At 48.4% G+C, this 23,853-nt stretch overlaps 1 protein-coding gene across 1 annotated transcript in view; it reads right to left on the reverse strand.

Moving 5' to 3' along the window:
• The window catches only part of SPAG17 (sperm associated antigen 17), a 1,900,597-nt gene that overhangs the window by 50,264 nt on the left and 1,826,480 nt on the right, over positions 1 to 23,853 (reverse strand). Inside the window, exons 45-46 of the mRNA XM_086935838.1 lie at positions 10,287 to 10,400; positions 7,627 to 7,793 (exon numbers count right to left, since the gene is read on the reverse strand). Of these exons, the coding sequence (XP_086791964.1) occupies positions 7,627 to 7,793; positions 10,287 to 10,400 (281 nt within the window). The remainder of the gene's footprint in view (positions 1 to 7,626; positions 7,794 to 10,286; positions 10,401 to 23,853) is intronic.

Consider the following 23,853-nt stretch of genomic DNA (forward strand, 5'->3'; position numbering starts at 1 on the left):
TGTTTCATCACCAATGCACGGGAGAGAGCGGGAGGAGCTGCATTCTTGTAAATATGGCACACCCCTGCGTTTTTGAAATGACACAGCTCGGGGGGTTGAGTTTCCTAAAGCAGATGGCTCCATTGGTACTGCATCCGACGCTGTCCGGCGCCGTTGTAGGGTCGTATTAACGTAGGGAAGAGTAATGGGTTCGGTGTCAATTGGCGCCGCCAACGTCCCGTTGACCCGTCCCGAACACGAAAGGTGAGAACCCCGAAGGGCTGTGCACCGGCTCCACTGTCCCCTAGGGCGAACCCGCTGGCGACAGGGCCGGCCCAAGGCATGTGCAAAGTGTGCACCTGCACAGGGCCGCCAAACTCCAGGGGCCGCCACGACGAGGATCGAATCATACACATATTCGTTGCACTGGCGGCCCCTGGCAGGATTTGGCGGCCTCCGACCCCGGCGGCTTTTAGTTTCAGTTTTTTACTGTCACTTCCGCAAGCCCTGTCACCCCCCCCCATTTCCCACCCCCTCCCCTCCCCCCCTTTCACTTCCCTGGCCTCCTCTCTGGCTCCACACCACCGACCTAATGATTGGGCAGCAGGGGCCCGGGGTGTTACTTAAGATGATTCATGACCAGGCTGAGTTGACTGTCATCACCCGGCGGGCTGGCACAGACAGACGCCGGAAGCCAAGGTGATCTGCGGCGCGGCAGCACGCGCGCACGCAGACTCTTAACCTAACCTGGCAGCTTCCCGGCGCGTGTGCGTAAATTGTGTGGCTTTTGTCTATTAGTCTCTGGCTCAGCTGCAACATAACAGCATTCTGTGGTGGTCGGTGGTCGTCGTCCGTCCGTCGGATCGGAGTAAGCTGAGAGTGAGCCTGAGCTGAGCAGAGCAGCGCAGCCTCAGATTAAAGAAGTACTTACTGTACTGTGTACGCTGCGCACCTGTCCTGTGACCTGGCGGGTAAGGGCAGAATGATCATGTTATGTACAAACGTCATGTACTGAAAGATTCATTTCATTGATTATATTTCATTGTCTGGACTGGATTATTTCTTTTTGACATTTGTGGCACTCACTTAATTTATGTACAAGCACGAGTGTGGTGGTGCTCGACGTGCTGCTTGTAAACGAACTACTAGGCAGCCCTTTGCCCAATTTCGCGTCATGGCATGGCAGGCCCGCCAGGCCGACTCATGAGGCCCAAGTACGACCTTTTGAAATCACACGGGGAAATATAGTCAACGGTAATCATAACCATATGCCTTTCATGCCAGTCTCACTTTTAATGTGGTTGGTGTGCCTCAACTAACAACAAAGGTGTCTCTTGTGGCAAAGTACCTCTACAAAAGGAGAGCGGCAATTGTGAAATGTCTTTCTTAGGCATGAAGGCGAAATGCTTTCCTAGCAGCACTCTACAATTTTATAGATTATAGGATCAACGTATTATTGAATACCGCCTTTAGCACTTAAAACTCATCTGATGGCGTCTGTGCAATGGTGGGACGGTAGTGGGACAGGTGTTGAATTAATGGGATGGGCTTGGGGCCAACAGTCCAGCCAAGTGAAACAAACACATACATAGGTCGGCTAACAATCCAGCAATCACAATTCACTATTTCCTCTAATTTGGCATATAAACATAGGCCAGAAGCCTTTTATCACACACCCTGCCTTCAGCTACTAGTTGCCCTAGCTATATAAAAATACATATAACATGGCATACTGTGCACTTGCTGTTGCGAGAGCCAACATATTTATCTATGTATACTTCATTTAAACCAAAAGCAAAAATGCTAAGAAAGAAATCCCCTAAAGACGAAAGACGAAATGAATAAGGTGGTCTTCCTAAAGCAGCATGTATTCTAAAGAGATGCTTTAATTATGAAACACCTTCCTGAGCTCCGCCCCGTCCGGACCCCCTCTTCCGGGGCCCCCACCTACTCTCCATGCACAGGGCCACCATGAGCCTGGAGCCGGCCCTGCTGGCGAGGATCCAGTCAGGGCACCTCTCACCTCCTTGGGGCTAGGAAGCATACCTGAGGAGTCCGAGACCCAAAGTTTTCATGCTGGGAAATGCAATATTCCTGCATTTGGCTTAGAGTCGCCCCGCATCCAGTATATTTAGGAAGGCGCAGGTTGGACTCCTGTGAAAGCTCCGAAATGAAGGTTTGGAGACAGCGTCGGAGACGAAGTTAGGTTTCGACGGTTTGAGCTTCGGAGTCTCTCTCGACATCGACGGAGATGGCCTCTCACACAAATGGCTCCCAGACATGTCCCTGGACTTTAATAAGGACTGACGATGATGCCGTGCCTCAGAAAATCATGCAGCCAGAAGCTTCATATGGTGCTCTTTCCACACCTTCTGTCGAAGAGGCTGACAGAAACCGCACTCCTCAGAGTCATAGGGGCAGATTTATGAAGGGCTTGCGCCACGTTTAAGCCGCCGTTGCGTGACGCAACGGCACGGCAACGTGGCGCATCCCTGCGCCCTATTTACAACATGACGCATCTAGGAGATGCGTCACGTTGTACAGCACTGCGCCATGAGGAGGCGTTCCTGCGCAGGGGGGGGGCGTTCCTGCGCAGGAACGCCTCCTGAAAGTGGCTGAGTGAAATCTATGAGATTTCACTCAGTCACTTTCAGGGCAATGCTGCGTCAAAACCCTGCGCCTGCTTGAAGCAGGCGTAAGGCTTGAGGCAGCATTGAAAGAATAGGCCCCCCCAGAGCATTGCTGGAGCTGCGTCGCGCTTGCGACGCAACTCCAGCAATGCGCCACATTTCCGGCACAGATGCGTCACGCATCTGTGCCGTTTTTGCCCCATGGTGCGCCGCATCATAAATGCGGCGCACCATGGGTGGCGTAGCTGTGGCGCACTGTGGAGCATGTTAACTGGCGCATCCCTCGGGATGCGCCAGTTAAAATAAATCTGCCCCTCAGTGTTCTCAGACACCACAAACAGACAGTATGAGGATCTGTGATAGACATCTGTCTATCACCAGATCTACAGCGTTTAAAACTTGAGATATCGCCAAAAAGCACACTGTTACTCGACAAAACATCGAGATGTGCTGAGAAAAGGCCTCCTAACTGCTACAGATAGGAGGTGAAGCTGAAAACGGAAACAACTTCAACTCACTGAAAACATTGAAGTGCCTACTACTTAACTGTCGATCGGCTAATAAACATGCATCCGACATAGCCGCTCTAATAATCAACAAAGAAATCGACCTGGCCATCTTCACGGAAACATGGCTCAATGAATCATCTTCCCCAACCATGGATCTTCTAGTACCACCACAATATAACATTATCAGGTTAGACAGACCAAGGAAAGTGGGAGGAGGTATAGCGTGCATTCACCGCTCAGAGATAAAGGTTAACCAATTCCAATCAGACCCTATAGAATCATGTGAATACCTTGGCCTTAATATAAGATCACCAAATAATCAAAACTACAACCTACATGCGTTCTACCACCCACCTGGAGATAATGCAAAGTTCACAGAGCATCTCATGGAGATCATAACTGCTAATTCTAACCCAGACGCTAACAACATATTCCTAGGTGACTTTAACCTCCACTGGGACGATGGCAATGACAAAATGGTTAAATCGATCAAAGACTTCCTCAATGAGCTAAACCTCACTCAAATATGCACCCAGCCTACTCACTCACAAGGAGCGACTTTAGATTGGATAATTTCTAGAAACAAAGAAATTCTAATTACCGCTATAGACCCATGTGACTGGTCTGATCATCACGCTATAACTTTCATGATACCTACAATGAAAAAGGGCAGGAACATGCAACCGCACAGGGTCAAAAAATTGATACGAGACACTAAAGAAGCTAATATTGAAATGTTGGTTGAAAGATGTGAGAAAGACCTCAAGCCTCCTAACAACTGGCAGAGTGTGAATGAGCTGACTGACCACTATATAACCTCAATCGGTAATATTGTCAATGACACCTTGCCTCAAAAACTGAAAAGAGTCTCGGAAAAACCCAAAAATCCTTGGTTTAATGAGGCTCTGAACGAGGACAGGCGAATACTGAGAATGGCTGAAAGGAAATGGAGACAACATCCCGCCTCACTTGAACTGAAGGACCTCAGAAAAACGAGGAAACAATATAACTTAAAGATAACCAACGCCAAAAAAGAATTTATAAGGGCTGAACTGGACAATGCCACAAACAGACCCCGAAAACTCTTCGAGATCCTAAAACAACAGTCAAACAAACTAACTAAAACCGCCCAAGAGAACCCAAAAAATCCTATAAGATGTGAGAAATTCTCCTCATTTTTCACGGACAAATCTAAATTGCTAGAAGCTGAGCTCACAAAATCAGCGGCTAACATCACGACCCTTCCCCCTTCAAAAAAGGAGACGAATGCGCCAGCGATGGATTTTTTCACAAAAAACAAGGCAAGCTGGGACACATTTGAACTATACAACCAAGAAATGATCGCCAAAACGCTAGCGAAACTTAAACCCAACAACCACTACCAAGACCCGCTACCCGCAAAATGTGTAAGAGAAATCAGTCACACTCTAGTTCCAATCTGGACGGAGATAATAAATGCCTCACTAATACAAGGGACCCTTCCGGACTGCCTAAAAACGGGGCAGGTAGTTCCCATTATCAAAAAACCGACAGCTGATGCAACAGACCCGAACAATTATCGACCAGTGACCAACATCCCGTTACTGGCTAAACTTCTTGAGAAATGTGTACAAGGCCAACTGAGTCAACATATCGCTAAGTTCTCACTACTAGACGACTGCCAATCAGGTTTCAGAACAGGTCACAGCACGGAAACTGCGATATTACATATTGTTGATGACGCTCTACAAGCCCTCGACCAAAATCATGCGTGCCTACTGATTCTACTGGACTTGTCATCGGCATTCGACACGGTAAATCATGCGATTCTGATGACCAGACTACAAGACAGGATGGGTTTATCTGGCAACGTACTGAAGTGGTTTAATTCCTTCCTGCAGAACAGGACTCAGCTATTCCTGGTCAACGAGGCAACCTCTTCTCCTCGCCCTAACACAATAGGGGTCCCTCAAGGCTCAACGCTATCCCCTGATCTATTCAACTTGTATGTAGAACCTCTCACAGAGATTCTTCGGATCTCACAGATATCTTACCACATGTACGCAGACGACACCCAAATATACATGAAGATTGCCTGCAGTGAAGACATTGATCTTATGAATGAAACTCTAAAGAGAGCATTGCAGTGGCTTACAGCCAATCACCTGAAACTGAATGCCAATAAAACTGAATTCCTGTTAATCTCACCGACAAGGAGTTACACAGAGGCAAAGGAATGGGCGAAATTGGTGACAGCACTGAACTGCACCCCGACCCTAGTTAATTCAGCTAAATCATTAGGAATTACACTAGACAAGAACTTAGACATGAAAGAACACATCAACTTGATGGCCAAGGGCGCCCGCTTCCATTTAAACTATCTAAGGAAACTGAAGCCCTTTATCTCTGAAGCAGACCTAAAACTTGCCATCCAATCGTTAGTTATCTCGAGGATCGAATATGGCTGTACCACATTAGCTGGCCTACCGAAAACATCCACTGCACCACTAAAAGCCTGTCTCAACGCAGCGGCAAGACTCATCACAGGAACTAGGAAATTCGACCACATATCTCCTCACCTGAAGGCTCTAAACTGGTTACCTTATGATGCTAGAATTAAAATGAAGATGGCCTGCATCACACATAAAGCGGTCCACTACAACATGCCGAGGTACCTCGCCAAGAAAATTAAGATATCGGGAGGCAACAGAACAACAAGAAGCTCTAAAGAGCTGCTATTGCGGCCGGCATTCTTCCAGAAAAAAAAGACTTATGACCGAGCTTTTTCAGGAGCGGCCCCCAGAGTCTGGAATTCACTCCCTCCTTACATCAGGAGGATTCAAAATACCGCAGCTTTTAAAAGGGAACTGAAAAGCCACATGATGAGTAAATACCATATATAGAGATGCCCACAGACTTGTGATACGACCATTTCTGCCAAAAAGGACTGGAGTCACCACGAACACTTGGAAGACCAATAAGACAAACGACTGATGCCACTCAAGCATCGGCTCTACAACCTATTACTACCTCACTATTAGGTGATATCTATGCTATACCGTTCACCGGAAGATATCACCCTTACCTTGAACTTGTTAATATTTATGTTCGATGCATCCAACTATTCCCTCACTACTCTTATGGCTTATTACGCCGATATTGACTTGTTAATAATATACAATACTACCTCATAGAACTTGACTGCATGACTATGACACTACCTAAACATAGGCACTCCCTAATACTAACTACTTAGGCGTTAGGAATATATCTTACCTTAATCACCGTAGACAGCACATTACCTCCCACACCTGATTTGTTTTTGCTGCTATAATTGCTATTATAATGTCAACTGTTTAATTCTTCTATGTCCCTAGGTAATCCCCTTTCTAACCTCCCTGATAGCTCTCTGCCCTACCTCTATATATGTTTTGTTGCTATAAATGTTACCACTATGTCAATCTGTTTTCCATATGTTAAGCGCTCTGATACCCACGGGTCATGTCCGCGCTATATAAAACACTATAAATAAATAAATAAATAAATAAATACAGATCTGCATTGCAATCACAGAAAAGAAGGAACTGATGTGAGAAGTTGGCGAGTAGTTATATAGAGCCTGTCAACGTCACATATGGTGGATGGCATTGATAAGGAGTCGCGCAAATGCCATCTTCTGACGCACAGACATGCAATGGAAAAGATTTCTGGGTCCAGTCTTGCACCTGGGGAAGATTCTAAATTAAGGAATCTGTGACTAGATGTCTCTTTCAGATGCTTACCTATCTGTTCCATCTCGTTCCTTTGATAACTGAAGAGTAGCTAACCCTCTGTCATCCTGTTTCTTTAATAACCAAAGCTTAGCTAACTCTTTTCCATCAGGCTCCTTTGATAACTGACTCTCAGCTCAATCTGATCGATGGAGATAGGCTGACTCTGTCCTGTCTGGTTCCTTGGATAGCTGCAGATAGCTGGCATGTTCCACTGGTACCGGAAGCTTAGCTAACTCTGTTCCATCTGTGTTTTTTTTTACAAGGGACCTACATTAGTGTTGTTCCTAAACTAGGGCCCAGGGCTTTGGACCAAGTATGGAAACCTACGGTGAAAGGAACTAGAATATTGCGTTACACTTGCTGCTTCCTGTAAATATTAAATTCTAGGTAGGACATTGGGGATTCGGGGGATCCGTGATGGTGGAGGAGATAATGCAACACCACTTTGACAGATTTGTGAGGCGCATGCAATGAGAACTGATCCAAAGTAAACTGGTCTAAGACCAATGCTTAGGGCTTGTACAAAGGATGCTGGTTTGGGCCAAACCCCTTCCTTTTTGTTAGGCTATTTCAGAAGTGTGTCTAGACAATGTGCTGGACAGGACATCAGCTTTGGCATAGACAGCAAGCCCCAGGCTCGGGAGTGTGACGCAAAGCCAGTGTTTCAGAGAAGGGTCATTCTTGTCTTCAATCTAGTTGCAAAAGAACACAAACAAATCACCAAGCACCAGAGACGACGGGGTCCCTCCCACTTACCCTTTCGTTGAGGAGACAGGATGGTTTTTCACTCAGTATGGACAATGGCAGCTTCACGCTTTCTTTCCGTGGCTGTCCTGTGACATCTACCCCCAGACTCTGGGCTAGCGGGCGAACTCTTCTGTCCGAGGGGCTGGATTCAGCTTTGCTCGGAGTTGTGTCCATTTCTGTCAGCAAGGAAAGAAAGATAGCTAATTGGCTATAGTGAGATCTTTTGGCAGGAAGGTTCAACCAATCAACAGATAGTGATCCTGACCAGTCACATCTCAGACGCGTCCCTTTTCAGTAGCCAATCAGATCTGTCCAAGCGCTCCTTTGCCATTCTTTGGCCTCCCTTGCATCCCTGCACCAGACAAGACATTAAAGACGCAGTTTGGCCATTAAACTATCTAATTATGCCATTTTTTTTTTCAGTCACCAGAAACTCAAACTACTTGTCACACGCACCAGTCTCTCACTCCATGCTCCCCTTCCTTTTCTGATATTTTCCACCCTCACAATCTCGCAAAGCATCCTCATGCTGGTCGCCTTCCGCCCACACCTCATCGCATTTCCGCCACACACATTTCTCCCCCATCGATCCGCCATCGAATAGTCAGTCACTTCTCTTTCATGGGCATAATCTCACCTCCTTCCTCTTACTCACAACCACCTACTCATCGCCCCCTCAACTGCTCACATCCAAAATGGTTCTCCCTAAGCACAAGGCTCCTGTAAAGCTCAGTGTGCCCCACTACTAGAAGCTTCCGCCATCAACAGAGTGGGGGTGAATTGCCTCTGCTGCTGAAACACTAAATATTCAATGAAAAATCACAGAGGTTGAAGTGATTTTATAGGGCCCGATTCACAGAATGAACTTAAGACTCAATCCTAAACTTACTACTATTTTGGTATTCACAAAATTAACTTAGTACTTTTGGTATTAACAGAAGTTAGGATTTTGCCTTAAGTCTGTCACGGGAGGGCTGCTCCGGGTTTCAAGGAGGTACAGCGGTCCCTGAAGCACAATTTTATTTTGGTCCTGGTTGTGTCCCTCTGGGTGCCGCCAAAAGGGCTACCAGGGGTCATGGTATCCATACTGTGCCCCCTTATATTTTTTTTTACTAAACTTCAGGACACAGGAACCAAGTTGCCATGTGTGCAGTGGGGTGTTGGACCAACCCCTGTGGGCAGCCAACCCCCTGCTTTGCAAAGCTTTTGCCCGTGCACAGTGGGGGGTTGGCTGCAGGTCTTGGCTTGCATCTACCCCCTTGCAGACAGTCAACTCCTCACGTGGGATGGTTCACTCCCTACCCTCTGCAGACACCTGCAAGATGCTAGAAACCGGACAGAAGACAGACACCTGACAGTACAGACCCTGAAATACCCCTCCACTCCCAACATCTGCCCGCTTACCACCCTGCTGAGACCTTCTCCCGTCACTGACCCCTTCCACTACCTTCCCAGAGACACCTGAAGAACCCACCACCCCCTTGGAGCCCACACACTGGCAGACACATCACCTGTAGGTGCTTGTGAGACCCATTCCGGAATCCAACTGCCTCTACCTGAAGTGACCTGTGCCCCCACATATCCCACACTACCCCAGCACTCCCTCTGCACGCGAGGCGAGACTGCCATCAGAAGCCCTCCACTGACAGACCCTTGCCAGTGCCCTGCTACTGAGGCCTGTAAGGAGTCTGTGCTCTCGCCTGGTAGGATGCTGGACCCATCCATGGGAGGGAGCTGGATCCTAAGCGGGCACAGGTCAGTACTCTGGTCTGAGAGGGGGGAGCACCCTGGCCTGGCAGAGGAGCGTACAAGACCTGGCAGGGACCTTCACCTCAGCCTCACAGAGGGGCATACTCAGACTTGACGTACCGCCACCTCAGTCTGCCAGAGGCTCCTACAGAGACCGGGCAGGGACCTTCACCCCTCACAGAGGGGCATACTCAGACCTGACGTACCGCCACCTCAGTCTCCCAGAGGCTCCTACAGAGACCTGGCAGGGACCTTCACCCCTCACAGAGGGGCATACTCAGACTTGACGTACCGCCACCTCAGTCTGCCAGAGGCTCCTACAGAGACCGGGCAGGGACCTGCACTCTGAACTGATCGAGCTCTGCGCTCCAGCCTGACAGGGGTATGTATCCGAGCCAGGCTGGTCAGATGTAAAGCAGTGGGGTATTCTCTGCTTGGTGCATATGGACCATAGTGTGATGTAAATCCTTGTGACAGCAGCAGCTAGAAACAGGAATACAGAGAATGAGCCCCAGGGACAGATGCAGAGGCTGCCTGGGCTGCTCTGTCCAGTTTGCTGCATTCTGAGCTCAGCTATGGGGACATCAGGTTCACAGAGGAATGGGCATGCTTACTCAGATCAGGGCAATATGTGCCAGCAGCCTTAACACCCACCTGCTGTCAGGTGATAACAGATTTCAGATGCCTGTGCCCTCCTCTTTGGAAGTCCACATTTGTGGGGCAGGGAATTAACAGTGGATAGGACACTCACAAACACACAAACTGTTGGCTTACAACCCCCCAACTCTGGGACCTCAAATTCACATCCCACATACCACAGTGCATGCCTTAACATTGAACCCCCTCCTCCCGAACTGGTTGTCTCAAACATTTCAGGCTGAGTGGCCCTGGATTCTGAGCCCCCCTCTTCAAACACATACCTCTTATGAGCACCTCGCTGGGAAGCCCATGTTTGTGCTGCGAAGAGGAGGAGGCTTGTTGGGGAACATATTTGTCCTTTGAGGTACTGTTTCCAGAGTCCAGTGGCACGACAGCTATAAAACAGAACAAAACAAGTTCAGCAGGTAGAAGTCCTAACAGTTCACAAGCTGGAGTAATACTCACTTGCAGGGTAGGGGATATGGGGCTTTGTTTGAAGGAGGGCAGTGATGGAACATCCACCAAACCCCAGTGTATGTCTCGTCCGCCCTCCTCGCTAATCCCCTACCTTATCTGGAGTACAGGGAAGGAAAATGTACTTTTATGTAATCCTCAAACATGTTAGGGTTTTTTTTCATTATAGTCATAAACACTCAGTTATCCTACCTATCTTTTGGAGCACAGAGCACTTAAAATAATATTTCTGAAAAAAGGCTCAGTTAAAAATGGGCTCTTGCAGGTAGATTCATCAAAGACCCGTTTTGCGAGTCTTCAATAGCGATTCATAAGGAATCGCTATTACAGACTCGCAAAACGGGATTCATGTAGGAATCGCAAAATAAAATGCGATTTCACACATTCCTTATTTGCGATTAGCAAATTGCTAATCCCAAATAAGGAATAACTCCCCATTGATTCCTATGGGCCTAAAGGCCCATAGGAATGAATTGGGAGTATTCCTTATTTGCGATTAGCAATTAGCTAATCGCAAATAAGATAGCGATTTCAAGGGTGCCAGGGGTGTCCAAAGGACACCCTGTAGCACCCCTGAAATGCAAATTTACACAGTTGTTGCGCACACACACATGTCCAAAGGACATGTGTGTGTGTAACATGCAACAGAGAAAAATGCACTAAAGTGCTTTTTTCTATTTTTTGACAATTTACCACGAAGTCAGACTTCGTGATAAATAGCGACCAAATATTGCGAGTTCGCAATTTCAAATTGGTTGATGAATTGCATTTAAGGAATCTCTATTAGAGATTCCTTAAATCCAATTCCTCGCAAATATGCGATTTCGCAAATAGCGATTTTTGCATTTGGGATGATGAATCCCAAATGCAAAAATTGCACTCACAAAGGGCCAGATTCTCAGAATCTGGCCCTTTGCGAGCGCAATTTAGCTTGATGAATCGGGCTGTTCTGACTCAAATGCACAAAATGATTGCATTTGTGCCCAACCCACTGCTGGCGTCCAACCCCTGATACACACAGCTCTGTGCCGTGGGAGTTGGATGTAAGACACTGCCTGAGGCCACGACCTCCCCTTAACCTGCCGCGGGCGTCCAACCACTGATAGACATAGCTCCGCGCAGTGGGAGTTGGCTGTAAGACACTGCCTGAGGCCACGTCCTCCCCGTAACCTGCCCCGGGCGTCCAACCACTGATACACATAGCTCCGTACAGTGGGTGTTGGCTATAAGGCACTGCCTGAGGCCACGCCCTCCCCGTAACCTGCAGTGGGCATCCAACCCCTGATGCACACAGCTCTGTGCAGTGGGAGTTGGCTGTAAGACACTGCCTGAGGCCACGCCCTTCACGTAACCTGCCCCGGGCGTCCAACCACTGATACACATAGCTCCGTGCAGTGGGTGTTGGCTATAAGGCACTGCCTGAGGCCACGCCCTCCCCGTAACCTGCCGCAGGCATCCAACCACTGATGAATATGTTACTTACCTTCGGTAACACATCATCTTATAGAGACCATATCTAGCTGCAGATTCCTTACCTTTGAACTTCCCAGGCATCAGATTGGATCCGAAAACCTTTGCGTGAGCAGTAACCCTGTGCACCATCGGGTGACTCCATTCAGCTCTGCGTGGCGGTGGCGAACATGACGTCGCGGTCACCTATACAGGCGCCAACCATGTTTGTGGCGGTCAGTTTCTTTCCCCAACTCTCCATGCTAGAAGCACAGAACCATGAATTCGACTGAACAGTGGGTGTCTGAACAAGGGTCCTGAAAAAGGAATCAATCCCTATCTCTCAAAATGTGTCCCCCGAGGGGGGGGCATGGGTGAGTCTGTAAGGATATTGTCTCTGCCAGATAAATGCACTACTGAAGGTAAGTAACTTGTTCCTCTGATGATGACTGCTTCCTGCAGATTTCTTAGCTTTGAATAGAGAACCAAGCCATACCATCCTGGCGGTGGGCTGCGGACAAATTACGAGATTGAAAAGTCCTGCAAGACCGAATGGGCTAAATGCCGGTCCCTCCGGGCCTGACTGTCCAGGCAGTAGTGCTTGGCAAAGGTGTGCAGAGATGCCCGCATTACTGCCTGGCACCACAAGCCGCGTCTGCAATCTTTGCCCTGGTTGGCCCTTAAGCCCTCAGGAGGCTGCTTTTTAGTCCGGGGGGAGCAGATCTTAATTCAGAGAAGGACCAGTGCCAAATGGTTTGCTTCTGAACTGCCCAACTTCCTTTAGCTTCCACATATCCCACAAAGAGCTGATCGTCCACCTTTGACTCTTTAGTGTGGTCAAGGTAGAACAACAATGCTATTTTTGGGTTCAGAGGATGGAGTCACACCTCTTCCTTAGAGGGATGCGGAGGAAGATAACAGGTAAGCAGTGCGACCGACTAATCCAGATGGAATGGGGTCTCCACTTTAGGTAGAAAAGAGGCTCAGGTGCCAAGCCCCAATGTATCCAGAAACATCTTAAGATAGGGAAGTTTGGATGACTAAGCCTGTCGTTTACTAACCCTTCGGGCAGATGATATTGCCACTAGAAATGCCAGAGGGGACAATTGTGTAGCGGCTCAAAGCAAGAACACATGAAGTCAGATCCAGGTTCCGATCTCACTAACTAAGGCATAATGAAGGTTAGGGGGAAACAGACGTAACATCCCTTTCAGAAACATACTAACAATAGGGGACTTGAACAAAGCGGGTTGGGTCAGGCAGTTGCAGGAAAGTGGACAGAGCGGAAAGATAACCCTTCAGAGTGCCCAGAGCAAAGTCCAGCTGGGCAAGGGTAAGAATAAAAGGAAGAATATCAGAAAGAGAGGCAGAAGAGGGCAACAGACTTATATCAGAATATCAGAAAGAGAGGCAGAAGAGGGCAACAGACTTATATCAGAATATCAGAAAGAGAGGCAGAAGAGGGCAACAGACTTATATCAGAATATCAGAAAGAGAGAGGCAGAAGAGGGCAACAGACTTATATCAGAATATCAGAGAGAGAGGCAGAAGAGGGGCAACAGACTTATATCAGAATATCAGAAAGAGAGGCAGAAGAGGGCAACAGACTTATATCAGAATATCAGAAAGAGAGGCAGAAGAGGGGCAACAGACTTATATCAGAATATCAGAAAGAGAGGCAGAAGAGGGCAACAGACTTATATCAGAATATCAGAAAGAGAGGCAGAAGAGGGCAACAGACTTATATCAGAATATCAGAGAGAGAGGCAGAAGAGGGGCAACAGACTTATATCAGAATATCAGAAAGAGAGGCAGAAGAGGGCAACAGACTTATATCAGAATATCAGAAAGAGAGGCAGAAGAGGGCAACAGACTTATATCAGAATATCAGAAAGAGAGGCAGAAGAGGGCAACAGACTTATATCAGAATATCAGAAAGAGAGGCAGAAGAGGGGCAACAGACTTATATCAGAATATCAGAAAGAGAGGCAGAAGAGGGGCAACAGACTTATATCAGAATATCAGAAAGAGAGGCAGAAGAGGGGCAACAGACTTATATCAGAATATCAGAAAGAGAGGCAGAAGAGGGGCAACAGACTTATATCAGAATATCAGAAAGAGAGGCAGAAGAGGGGCAACACACTTATATCAGAATATCAGAAAGAGAGGCAGAAGAGGGGCAACAGACTTATATCAGAATATCAGAAAGAGAGGCAGAAGAGGGGCAACAGACTTATATCAGAATATCAGAAAGAGAGGCAGAAGAGGGGCAACAGACTTATATCAGAATATCAGAAAGAGAGGCAGAAGAGGGCAACAGACTTATATCAGAATATCAGAAAGAGAGGCAGAAGAGGGGCAACAGACTTATATCAGAATATCAGAAAGAGAGGCAGAAGAGGGGCAACAGACTTATATCAGAATATCAGAAAGAGAGGCAGAAGAGGGGCAACAGACTTATATCAGAATATCAGAAAGAGAGGCAGAAGAGGGGCAACAGACTTATATCAGAATATCAGAAAGAGAGGCAGAAGAGGGGCAACAGACTTATATCAGAATATCAGAAAGAGAGGCAGAAGAGGGGCAACAGACTTATATCAGAATATCAGAAAGAGAGGCAGAAGAGGTCAACAGACTTATATCAGAATATCAGAAAGAGAGGCAGAAGAGGGGCAACAGACGTATATCAGAATATCAGAAAGAGAGGCAGAACAGGGTCAACAGACTTATATCAGAATATCAGAAAGAGAGGCAGAAGAGGGTCAACAGACTTATATCAGAATATCAGAAAGAGAGGCAGAAGAGGGGCAACAGACTTATATCAGAATATCAGAAAGAGAGGCAGAAGAGGGGCAACAGACTTATATCAGAATATCAGAAAGAGAGGCAGAAGAGGGGCAACAGACTTATATCAGAATATCAGAAAGAGAGGCAGAAGAGGGTCAACAGACTTATATCAGAATATCAGAAAGAGAGGCAGAAGAGGGGCAACAGACTTATATCAGAATATCAGAAAGAGAGGCAGAAGAGGGGCAACAGACTTATATCAGAATATCAGAAAGAGAGGCAGAAGAGGGCAACAGACTTATATCAGAATATCAGAAAGAGAGGCAGAAGAGGGGCAACAGACTTATATCAGAATATCAGAAAGAGAGGCAGAAGAGGGGCAACAGACTTATATCAGAATATCAGAAAGAGAGGCAGAAGAGGGGCAACAGACTTATATCAGAATATCAGAAAGAGAGGCAGAAGAGGGGCAACAGACTTATATCAGAATATCAGAAAGAGAGGCAGAAGAGGGTCAACAGACTTATATCAGAATATCAGAAAGAGAGGCAGAAGAGGGGCAACAGACTTTTCTGTACAATATTTAAAACATACCGTTTTGGTGGAGGGACGCCTGGCCCCAAAAATAACTTTTCAGACTTTGGGAGGAAGGTGAAAAGCTGTCGCCTGTCAGTGCTCAATCTCCACACAAGAAGGTGGAGAGTGGACAGGTTTGGGTGGATGACCCTGAAAATCCTCCTGAAGGGGCAGCCTGATTGGAGGATTGATGCTCATTCGAAGAAGCTTGGGATACCACACTCTCCATGCCCAGTCCAGAACCACAAGATTAACCTGGGCACATTTGTTCCTGATCTTCTTGAGTTCTCTGTGCAGGAGTGGTATAGGTGGGAAGGCATGCAGGAGACCTGAGCTCCAATCGCCACGAAAGGCACCGCAGAGCAATAGCCACCCAGGAAACTCCAACGTGCAATACTGCTGACATTGCACCTTCTCTTCAGAGGTGAACAGATCTAACCAAGGCTCTTCCCACTGATGAGAGAGACCTTGCACCATCTCTGGCTGGAGACGCCACTCGTGATCCACTAGGCATCAACAGCTAAGTTTGTCTGCCCTGGCATTCAGAGAAGCTGCCAGGTGACGAACTACCAGGGTTACGCCCTACTGTTCCAGCCATGTCCAGAGGCGCTGGGCCTCTTGACACAGGGTCCATAACTCCACCCCACCCTGGCCTAATTGTTGCAGTAGCACATGGCAGCGGTGAAGCCCATGAACACATGCACTAACTCCCCCGTGAGAGGGAAAAAATGCTTCCAAAGCTAGTCGAATCTCCTGTAGCTCCAACAAGTCAACGTGGAGCCCTGATTTCGCCGGAGACCAGACTCCTCTCATCTCCATTTCTTCCAAATGGGCATCCCATCCCAGGGGTGACACATCTGTCACTACTCTGAAATCTGGTTGTGGAAGAGCGAGGGGTCTGCCTCTGACCCAATCGTGGTTTGTAAGCCACCACTGCAGGTCCTTTGCAGTCACTTTCGAGATCTGGACCACATCGGAGAAATTCCCCTGATGCTGCGCCCACTGGAACTTCAGGTCCGACTGCAGAGCCCGCATACACCATCGGAGCATCATTTACCAACAGGATGGAGGACGCCATGAGGCCCAGAAGCCTAAGATGAATTCTCACCGAAATCCAGGATAGAGTCTGAAACATCAGTATCATAACCTGAATAATACTGGACTCGCTGCTTGCGAGGATAACCCTGAAAATGTAGTGCTTCCAGAACAGCTCAGATGAAAGGGAGCGTCTGAGAAGGAGTCAGGTGTGGCTTCTGCTCGTTTATAGTGAACCCCAGCGAATGCAGGATGTCTGCCCTAGTCTAGAGGTGGGAGACGACAGCCTGGGGTGAAGACATCTTCAACAGCCAGTCGGCGAGGTAGGGGAAGAATGAAACCCCTGACCTACGCAGATGAGCTTTGACCACGCCCATCACCTTGGTGAACACCTGAGGGGAGCTGGTAAGGCCAAATTGTAGCATAGTGTACTGAAAGTGCTTTGTGGCCTATCTTGAACAACAGGTACCGCCTGTGGCCCGGCAGGATAGCGATGGGAAAATACATATCCTGCAAGTCCAAAGCTACCAGCCAGTTTTCTTGGTCTAGGGTAGATAAAACCTGAACATCTTGAATTTCTTGTTTTTGAGGACGAGATTCATGGTCCTTAGGTCTAGAATGGGACGAAGACCATTGTTCTTTTTGTGTTTCAGAAATTAGCGGGTATAACAACCACTACATACTTCTGAAATTGGAACCCTTTCCATGGGCCCCTTGGGCAGGAGAGCTGTAACTTCCTCTCGGAGCAAGAAAAGATAATCCTCTGCCAGCCGTTCTTGAAATAGTGGTAAAGGAGGAGGGAAAGATTGGAAAGGACGGGAGTAACCATTTCGAATGATCTGCAAGGCCCATTTGTCTGTTGTTATGGACTTCCAGTGGAGGAGAGGATGTAGGATTCTCCCTCCAACTGGAGACCCATGGTCTTGCAGAACCAAACTAGGGGGACTTTGAGCCTTAGGCTGTCAGGGGTTAGTGGGAGATGACCTCTGGCTACCATTCCCACGAGGTCGGAATGCACTGCGCCCACTTGCTTGCAGAACTTGGGTAGTCTGTGCCGAATGGTAGCAGGGGTATGGCTGATGGAGCTGAAATCTGCTTCCATTGCAACGAAAGGCAGACGGCGTGTAAGGTGTGACTGAGAGGCTTAAGGACCTGGCTGTAGCCTGCGAGTCCTTGAAGCGCCCCAGCACTGAGTCCTCCTTCTCTCTGAAGAGGTGAGACCCATCGAAGGGCGAGTCCATGAGGTTTGCCTGGCCACCCCCTGAAAAGCCAGATGCTCTCAGCCAGGTGTGGCACCACAAGGCCATTGTTGACTAAACCGATCTGCCCAGTGAGTCAGTCGTTTGCAGACCACACCTAATGGTGAACTTTGCTGCATCCCTCCCATCTCTCCATGCTTGGGAGAGCACAGCCTGGGCCGCCTGGGGACTAATGGCAGCACTTGCGCAACCGTTTCCCATAAGGTATGTGTGAAATGGTCCAAGAGGCCTGCAGGGTACACCGACCACAATGCTAGGGTTGCGGAAGAAACATCTTCTTCCCATGTTTGTCCAGCCTCTTGGATTCCCTTTCCGGGGGAGCAGAAGGAAACGCACAATGGGATGTTGAGGCTTGTACCACCAAGCTTTCAGGGGTAGGATGTTGACTGAGGAAATTTGGATCAACCAGTGTAGGTCAATGGCAGCGTGCTACAGTCCTGGTCACTGGAGCCCCTGTGATAGGCTTGGACCACGTGTCTAGAAGGACATTCTTCAGTGCATCATTAAGGGGCAAAAGAAGTTCAGATGAAGAAGCCCCAGGCTGCAGCACTTCAATCAAGAGAGTAGTCTTGATCGGCACTGAGGCCAAGGACCTCTGCTGCCCTCTTTACCACCATAGTATAATATACTCCCTCCTCTGTAGCCCAAGGTAGGTGGATAAAGCATACCAGTATCTGGAGAGGTGCCCATTGCACTGTACTCCACAAGCTCCTCGTACTAGTCCTGTTCTTCACCATGAGTGCCCAACTGGTGTTCTATAGTGTCCAATGACCCCTCCCACTCCTCTCCAATGCCTGAAACTTCCTCAAAATGCTCAGGCAATGACCTAGAGCCACTGTGTTCCTTCGGTGCCAGATATGGCATTGATAGACACTGATCTGACTTCGTCTTTGGGAATCAAAATGCAGTTGGGACCGCTGGTGGGAACCAGAGGCGCAGGAAGCATTCAAATTGAAATTGAAATTGATACTTGTATAGCGCACTACTCACCCGCCGTGGAACCCATCCTGGCTTTCCCTGTGAGGCGTCCACTCCTGAGCACCCCCAAGGAGGAGGCCAGGCATCCTTAGCGTTGTGGGGGCCGTTGTGGAGATTAAGCAAGCTATTGCCCAGAGTTGCAGAGTGGGACTCCATGATTGGAATAGGCACCAAGGCGAGAATTATCAGGTCTGTGGAATTTTGAGCCCAAGACCCGCCGAGGCGGGGAATTGAACCCTGGTCCCGGGCTAGACCTCTGCATCAGGGCCTGCCGCTCTAACCATTGAGCCACACTTGCCCAGCATTGGCTTTGGGACCGGCACTGGGGAAGGTTGCGTTGGCACAACCGGCGCTGATCAGGACCTATAATTGGATCCATTAGACCCCACTGGTGCCAAGGCCAGAGCTGTCAGCGTGGAACCTCATGGGGTCTCTTCTCACTGTGGGGTTTGACACTCAAAAACACAATTTGAGTTGGGATTACTCCAGCTCCCGGAAAGAGGGGGAGGCACAGAGTCAGACCTGGCAATGGCTCTTCTGAACCGTGCCTAGAACGTCGATGGTTCTCACTTATCTGATCGATGGGTGTTAAAGATTGGAGGGATCTGTTAGCATGAGCTGAATGCCATTTTGTACTTGGCAGCCGTCTTAGTTAGCCATGTGCTCGCCATGTGCCATTTCCCTCTTCCAGAGCCTTGCACATGCTCAGAGGGGCCTAGCTAGTAGAATGCACCTGCCCTCATGTTATAACTGTCCGGCTATTCTTACTGATGTGCTGAGTTTGGTCTCTCCTCCCACTTTGTTGAGCAAGCAAATTTTGTATAGCCATATTAGTCATTTTGCATGATGGTAAATGCCAAGACCCCCCCCCTTGGTTTTAGGCTGACTATGTAAACCTATGCATATATAAGGCCCCTGTTTTCTGTACTCCTTAGACTGCCTCATACAGTGGCCCGAGGGTTCTGTGTGACGTAGTCTCCCTCAACTGAGGTCAATAAATATGTTTTCTTTATATTACAGCTTCTGTGCCAATCTCTTCTTTGTTGGTTTAAAAGGACCAGGTGTATCAGTGAGACCCCTGAGAAGGTTTCTATTTTCTTCATGGGCACCAGACAAGATGAAGTCGAAGTCCATTTGGACTTCTTCTTGTGCCTCTTCCACGAATGTTGGGAGTACATCAAGTGCGAAAAAGAGGATTTGGGCTCCTGGAGCAGTCCTGCGACCTTGTCTTCGTTGATCAGGACTGGGACCTCCGAGAAGTCGCGTTTGATGACGAGCCACAAGCAGCATTAGGGATCATGTCCTCAAAGCCTTTGGCACCATGGCCTGGCAGTCCGAGCACGACTTTGAGTCATGGATGGTTCGAGACACTATAAGCATACAAGGTGGGGGTCGGTAACCCACATGGTCCAGTGACAGTCGCCACACAGCTTAAACCCTACCTTCCTACAGGCCATCCTCAACACACAATGAAGAAATCTTTGACAAAACATTGAAAAAAGTCTGTCAAAAAGAGGCAGAGGGATGGCTCGTCTCCGGATCGGTACTAACTTGTGTGGAAAGAAAGAAAAGAGCGGACGTCCACGTGCCTGGGTGGTGCCTATGTAGGTGACCGTAACGTCATATTCGGCACAAACGCTGCCACCGCGCAGAGCTGAACGGAGCCACCCGACAATACGCAGGGGTACAAATTCAAAGGTAAGGAATCGGCAGCTAGAAGTCCTTATCAGATACACGTAGCTCTGTGCAGTGGGAGTTGGCTGTCATGAACAGCCAGTGGCCATGCCCTGCCGGCAACTGTCGTGGGCGTCCAACCACTGATACACATACCTCTGTGTAGTTGGAGTTTGCTGCAATGCACTGCCCTTGTTCAAACCCTGCCCCCACCTGATGTGAGCGCCTTAACCCTGGCTGAGCACAGCCTTTGGCTCTTCATCTCCCTGGTATTTGTCCTCTGTCGGTCCCTTTCTACCTCTCTGCCTCATACCCTCTATCTTTCTCACCTTTTAAAGCCTTTTAGAAAGTCGCAAATCTTTGGATTTGTAATTTTTTCACAAATTGGCAGAAAAATCCCCCACTAACAGTGGCAACGTTTGTAATCACATTTAGACTCGCAAATCATGTAATGTCTTCTCTGTTTGTTCTGGCCTGTTACTCGAGATGCTATGCTCGGGAGTTATAAAGTGCCTGTCTGCTCAACGGGCTTCTCAGCGCTGAAGTCATGTCCTTCCTATAGCAAGCGTCGTAGGAACTCGCCCAGAACAGGTGGGTCTTGAGAAGCTTCCTGAATTTGGTTTCTTCGTTGGTCAATTTCAAGGAAAGAGAAAGGGTTTTAGAAAGTTTAGCCCCTAACTAGGCCAAGGATCGTCCCCCACTTCCTGCTTGCTTGATTCTCTGTACCAAGAAAAGCCTCTGGTCTGCAGCGCGAAGTGATCTTTTGGGGATGTAAGGGCTCAGCAACCTCTGGATTAGAGGGGGACCTTTGTTGTCATCACTTTATGGGCCAGACAGAGGGGCTTCAATTTAATTCTTCTGTTTACAGGGAGCCAATGCAAGGCTGCTGGGGAGGAAGAGATTGAATGCTGCTTTGGGATCTTCAACAAGGTGCAGCTGCAGCATTCTGGGCTATCTGAGAACGCTCAATCAACCAACCAACCAACCAACCAATAAATCAATCAATCAATCAATCAATCAATCAATCAATCATCAGGGAATTGTAAGATCTTCGCTTGACCATGTACTGAGGGCTCCCGAAATAGCCACCTCCAGATGTTTTTTATGGCCCAGAAAAGGCGAAGACGTCAGGCAGCCAGTTTTCTTCCTTGAACCTCCATGGTGAGATGGCTGCAAGGATAGTCGGCCACTGAAGGTCCGACCACAGAGTAGGGGGATTCCCAACTGCCAGAACCTCGGATTTATCTCTATTACATTTGAAATTACTGCTGGACATCCTGTCAGCAGCGCCTCTTAGACGGGCGCTACGTTTGGTGGGATATACTCAAGTGTCTGATGTTAAAAAGATACTGATTTGAATATCATCAGCATATGACACTGTGGAGAAGCCACGCCCACTATGATGTCTGCCAAGGGCTGAATATGGACATTAAGCAGGGTGGGCCTTAACGAGGACCCCGGAGGTATACCATATTCCAGGGACAACGCGGCAGAGGAAAGGGAATCCTCACTCTTGGAACCTCTGCTTCCTAAAAGTGAGGTTAACCATTCCAAGCTATTTCCTGCTCAGAAATCTGGTTGCATGAAAGGTAAGAGTCCCATATCCTCTAAGAATGTGGAAAGCACTTTATTCACAATTATTTCTACATTTTTACCATTACAAGGAAGAAAAGCGATCGCCCTGTGTATTTCGGGTAATGAGGGCTCCAAAGTCGCTCTTCCAGATGTGGCTTCAGCGCGGCCTGGTTCCACACCGGGGCTTTTCACCGGTCTCCAGAGAGCGGTTAGGTATTTTGTCATGACGGGGCAGGTGATAATCCTGCCTTGAAGAAAGATGTTAGGAGGTGCAGTGTCTTAATCAATCAATCAATCAATCAATCAATGAATCAGGTGCATGAGGAGGTGCCGCGTCCAGAGGAGATCCGGATTCAACCGTAGTGAGAGGACTTATGGAGTCTTCTGTTTTGATTTTGGTAACGGATGAAAGATGTTCCTTCCTCTGTTTCTGGAGTGTCCGAGCGGAGTTGGTCATAAGAGCCTCGACTCTAGGCATGGACGCACAGATGCTTTGGCGTTTCCTTGAAAGGCGTTTGAGAGCTCGTTACATCTGGCTTCAGAGGCTGCTTCTCCTGCTTGGAGTGTAGGTGACTTCATAAATGTATAAACCTCGTTCAAGAGTTCTTTATTTGCGTTGGCTGCATCTTCGCACTTCTGAAGGAGACCACCGCCTTCCTTATGGTATACTGATATGTGTTTACCATGCTCTGTGAGTTTTTTTACTCATGGAGTCACAGTGTTTCCTCCAGCTTCTTCCTTAGCCTGGGCCATCCTTTTTCAGCATTAAAAGTTCTTCTGAGACCAGGAGGCAGGTACTTGAGGACGGCAGCTTTCCTGTACTCTCTTAGGAAGCAGCTGTCTTTAATCCAATGTTCAAATACGGACTACATTTCAGCTATCTCGCCCTTTATAATGGGGACTGACCTAGATACATTGGATTCCCAGTTTACAACGCCCAGTTTTGCCCGTCTACGACATGTCCTGGACTCCTGGGCGCGTGAAGGTTGAATCCCTTCTGATTTGAGATGGAGAGGCATCAGGTGTGGTCCGACCAGCACACAGGAAGGGGAGGGTCTGGTCTTGGCTCAGGTATGTTTGATAATATGGGATTCAGTAGATGCCCTGGTTCGGGTGTGGGCTCCATCCCTCTTTGGGTGAGCTGAAGGCCCTGAGATCCTGAATTAGCCTGTGTACAGTGGCGTCTTCGCATTTTCAAAGCGTGGATTCAGGGTTGGACTGGCCGCACCATGCATCGGGCACTTAACCGGGAGGCAGGAAGGGTGGGGACCGATTGTGCAGCAGTGGGGGCCGGTTTTGTGACTTGGGGTCAGTTGTGCTGCAATATTGGCCCCAGTCCCAAAAGCGGCAAGCAAACGTTTCCCGGCTACCAGGCCAGGCAGGGCCTGATCCAAGGATGTTAGACCTGGCACCTTGGCGTGAGTTTCCCTTCCACTTTTTTCTGGTGTGCCTCCGATGTTTTGCTGGTTTTCCGCTACTCAGGGCACTGCGCCACGGCCAACCCGTGCCGCAGTGCAAGTGCTCCCTACTGTAAATTGTACATGTGATTGATATCCATGATTGGTTCATTGGATTTACTGTTAGTCCCTAGTAAAGTGCACCAGGAGTGCCAGGGCTTGTAGATGCCAATACTGCTAGTGGGCCTGCAGCGCTGGTTGCGCCACCCACAGAAGCAGCCTTAAGATGTGTCTGGGGTCTGCCACCGCAGAACCCGCGTGCAGTCTCGTACTGTCAAGCTGGCTGGGCAAGTGCACCCACTTGCCAGCCTCTAAACCTTCCCTTAACTTCATATCAGTCACCCCTATGGTAGGGCTGAGGGCAGGGTGCATTGTAAGTGTAAGGTAGGACAAGCCCTGATGTGTGTGGCATGTCCTAGTAGTGAATTACAACCAAACTCGTATTTCACTATTGTAAGGCTACCTGCTTCCTTTAGGCCAGAATGGGCTGCTGGAATTATTACACTCTATAATCCCAGCAGGCTCAGGGAGCATGGTAGAGAGTCATGTTTAGTATGCCTGAACTCAGAATAATAAAATATTTC

Source organism: Lissotriton vulgaris, chromosome 8 (genome assembly GCF_964263255.1).
Source record: "Lissotriton vulgaris chromosome 8, aLisVul1.2, whole genome shotgun sequence".
Lineage (NCBI taxonomy): Eukaryota > Metazoa > Chordata > Amphibia > Caudata > Salamandridae > Lissotriton > Lissotriton vulgaris.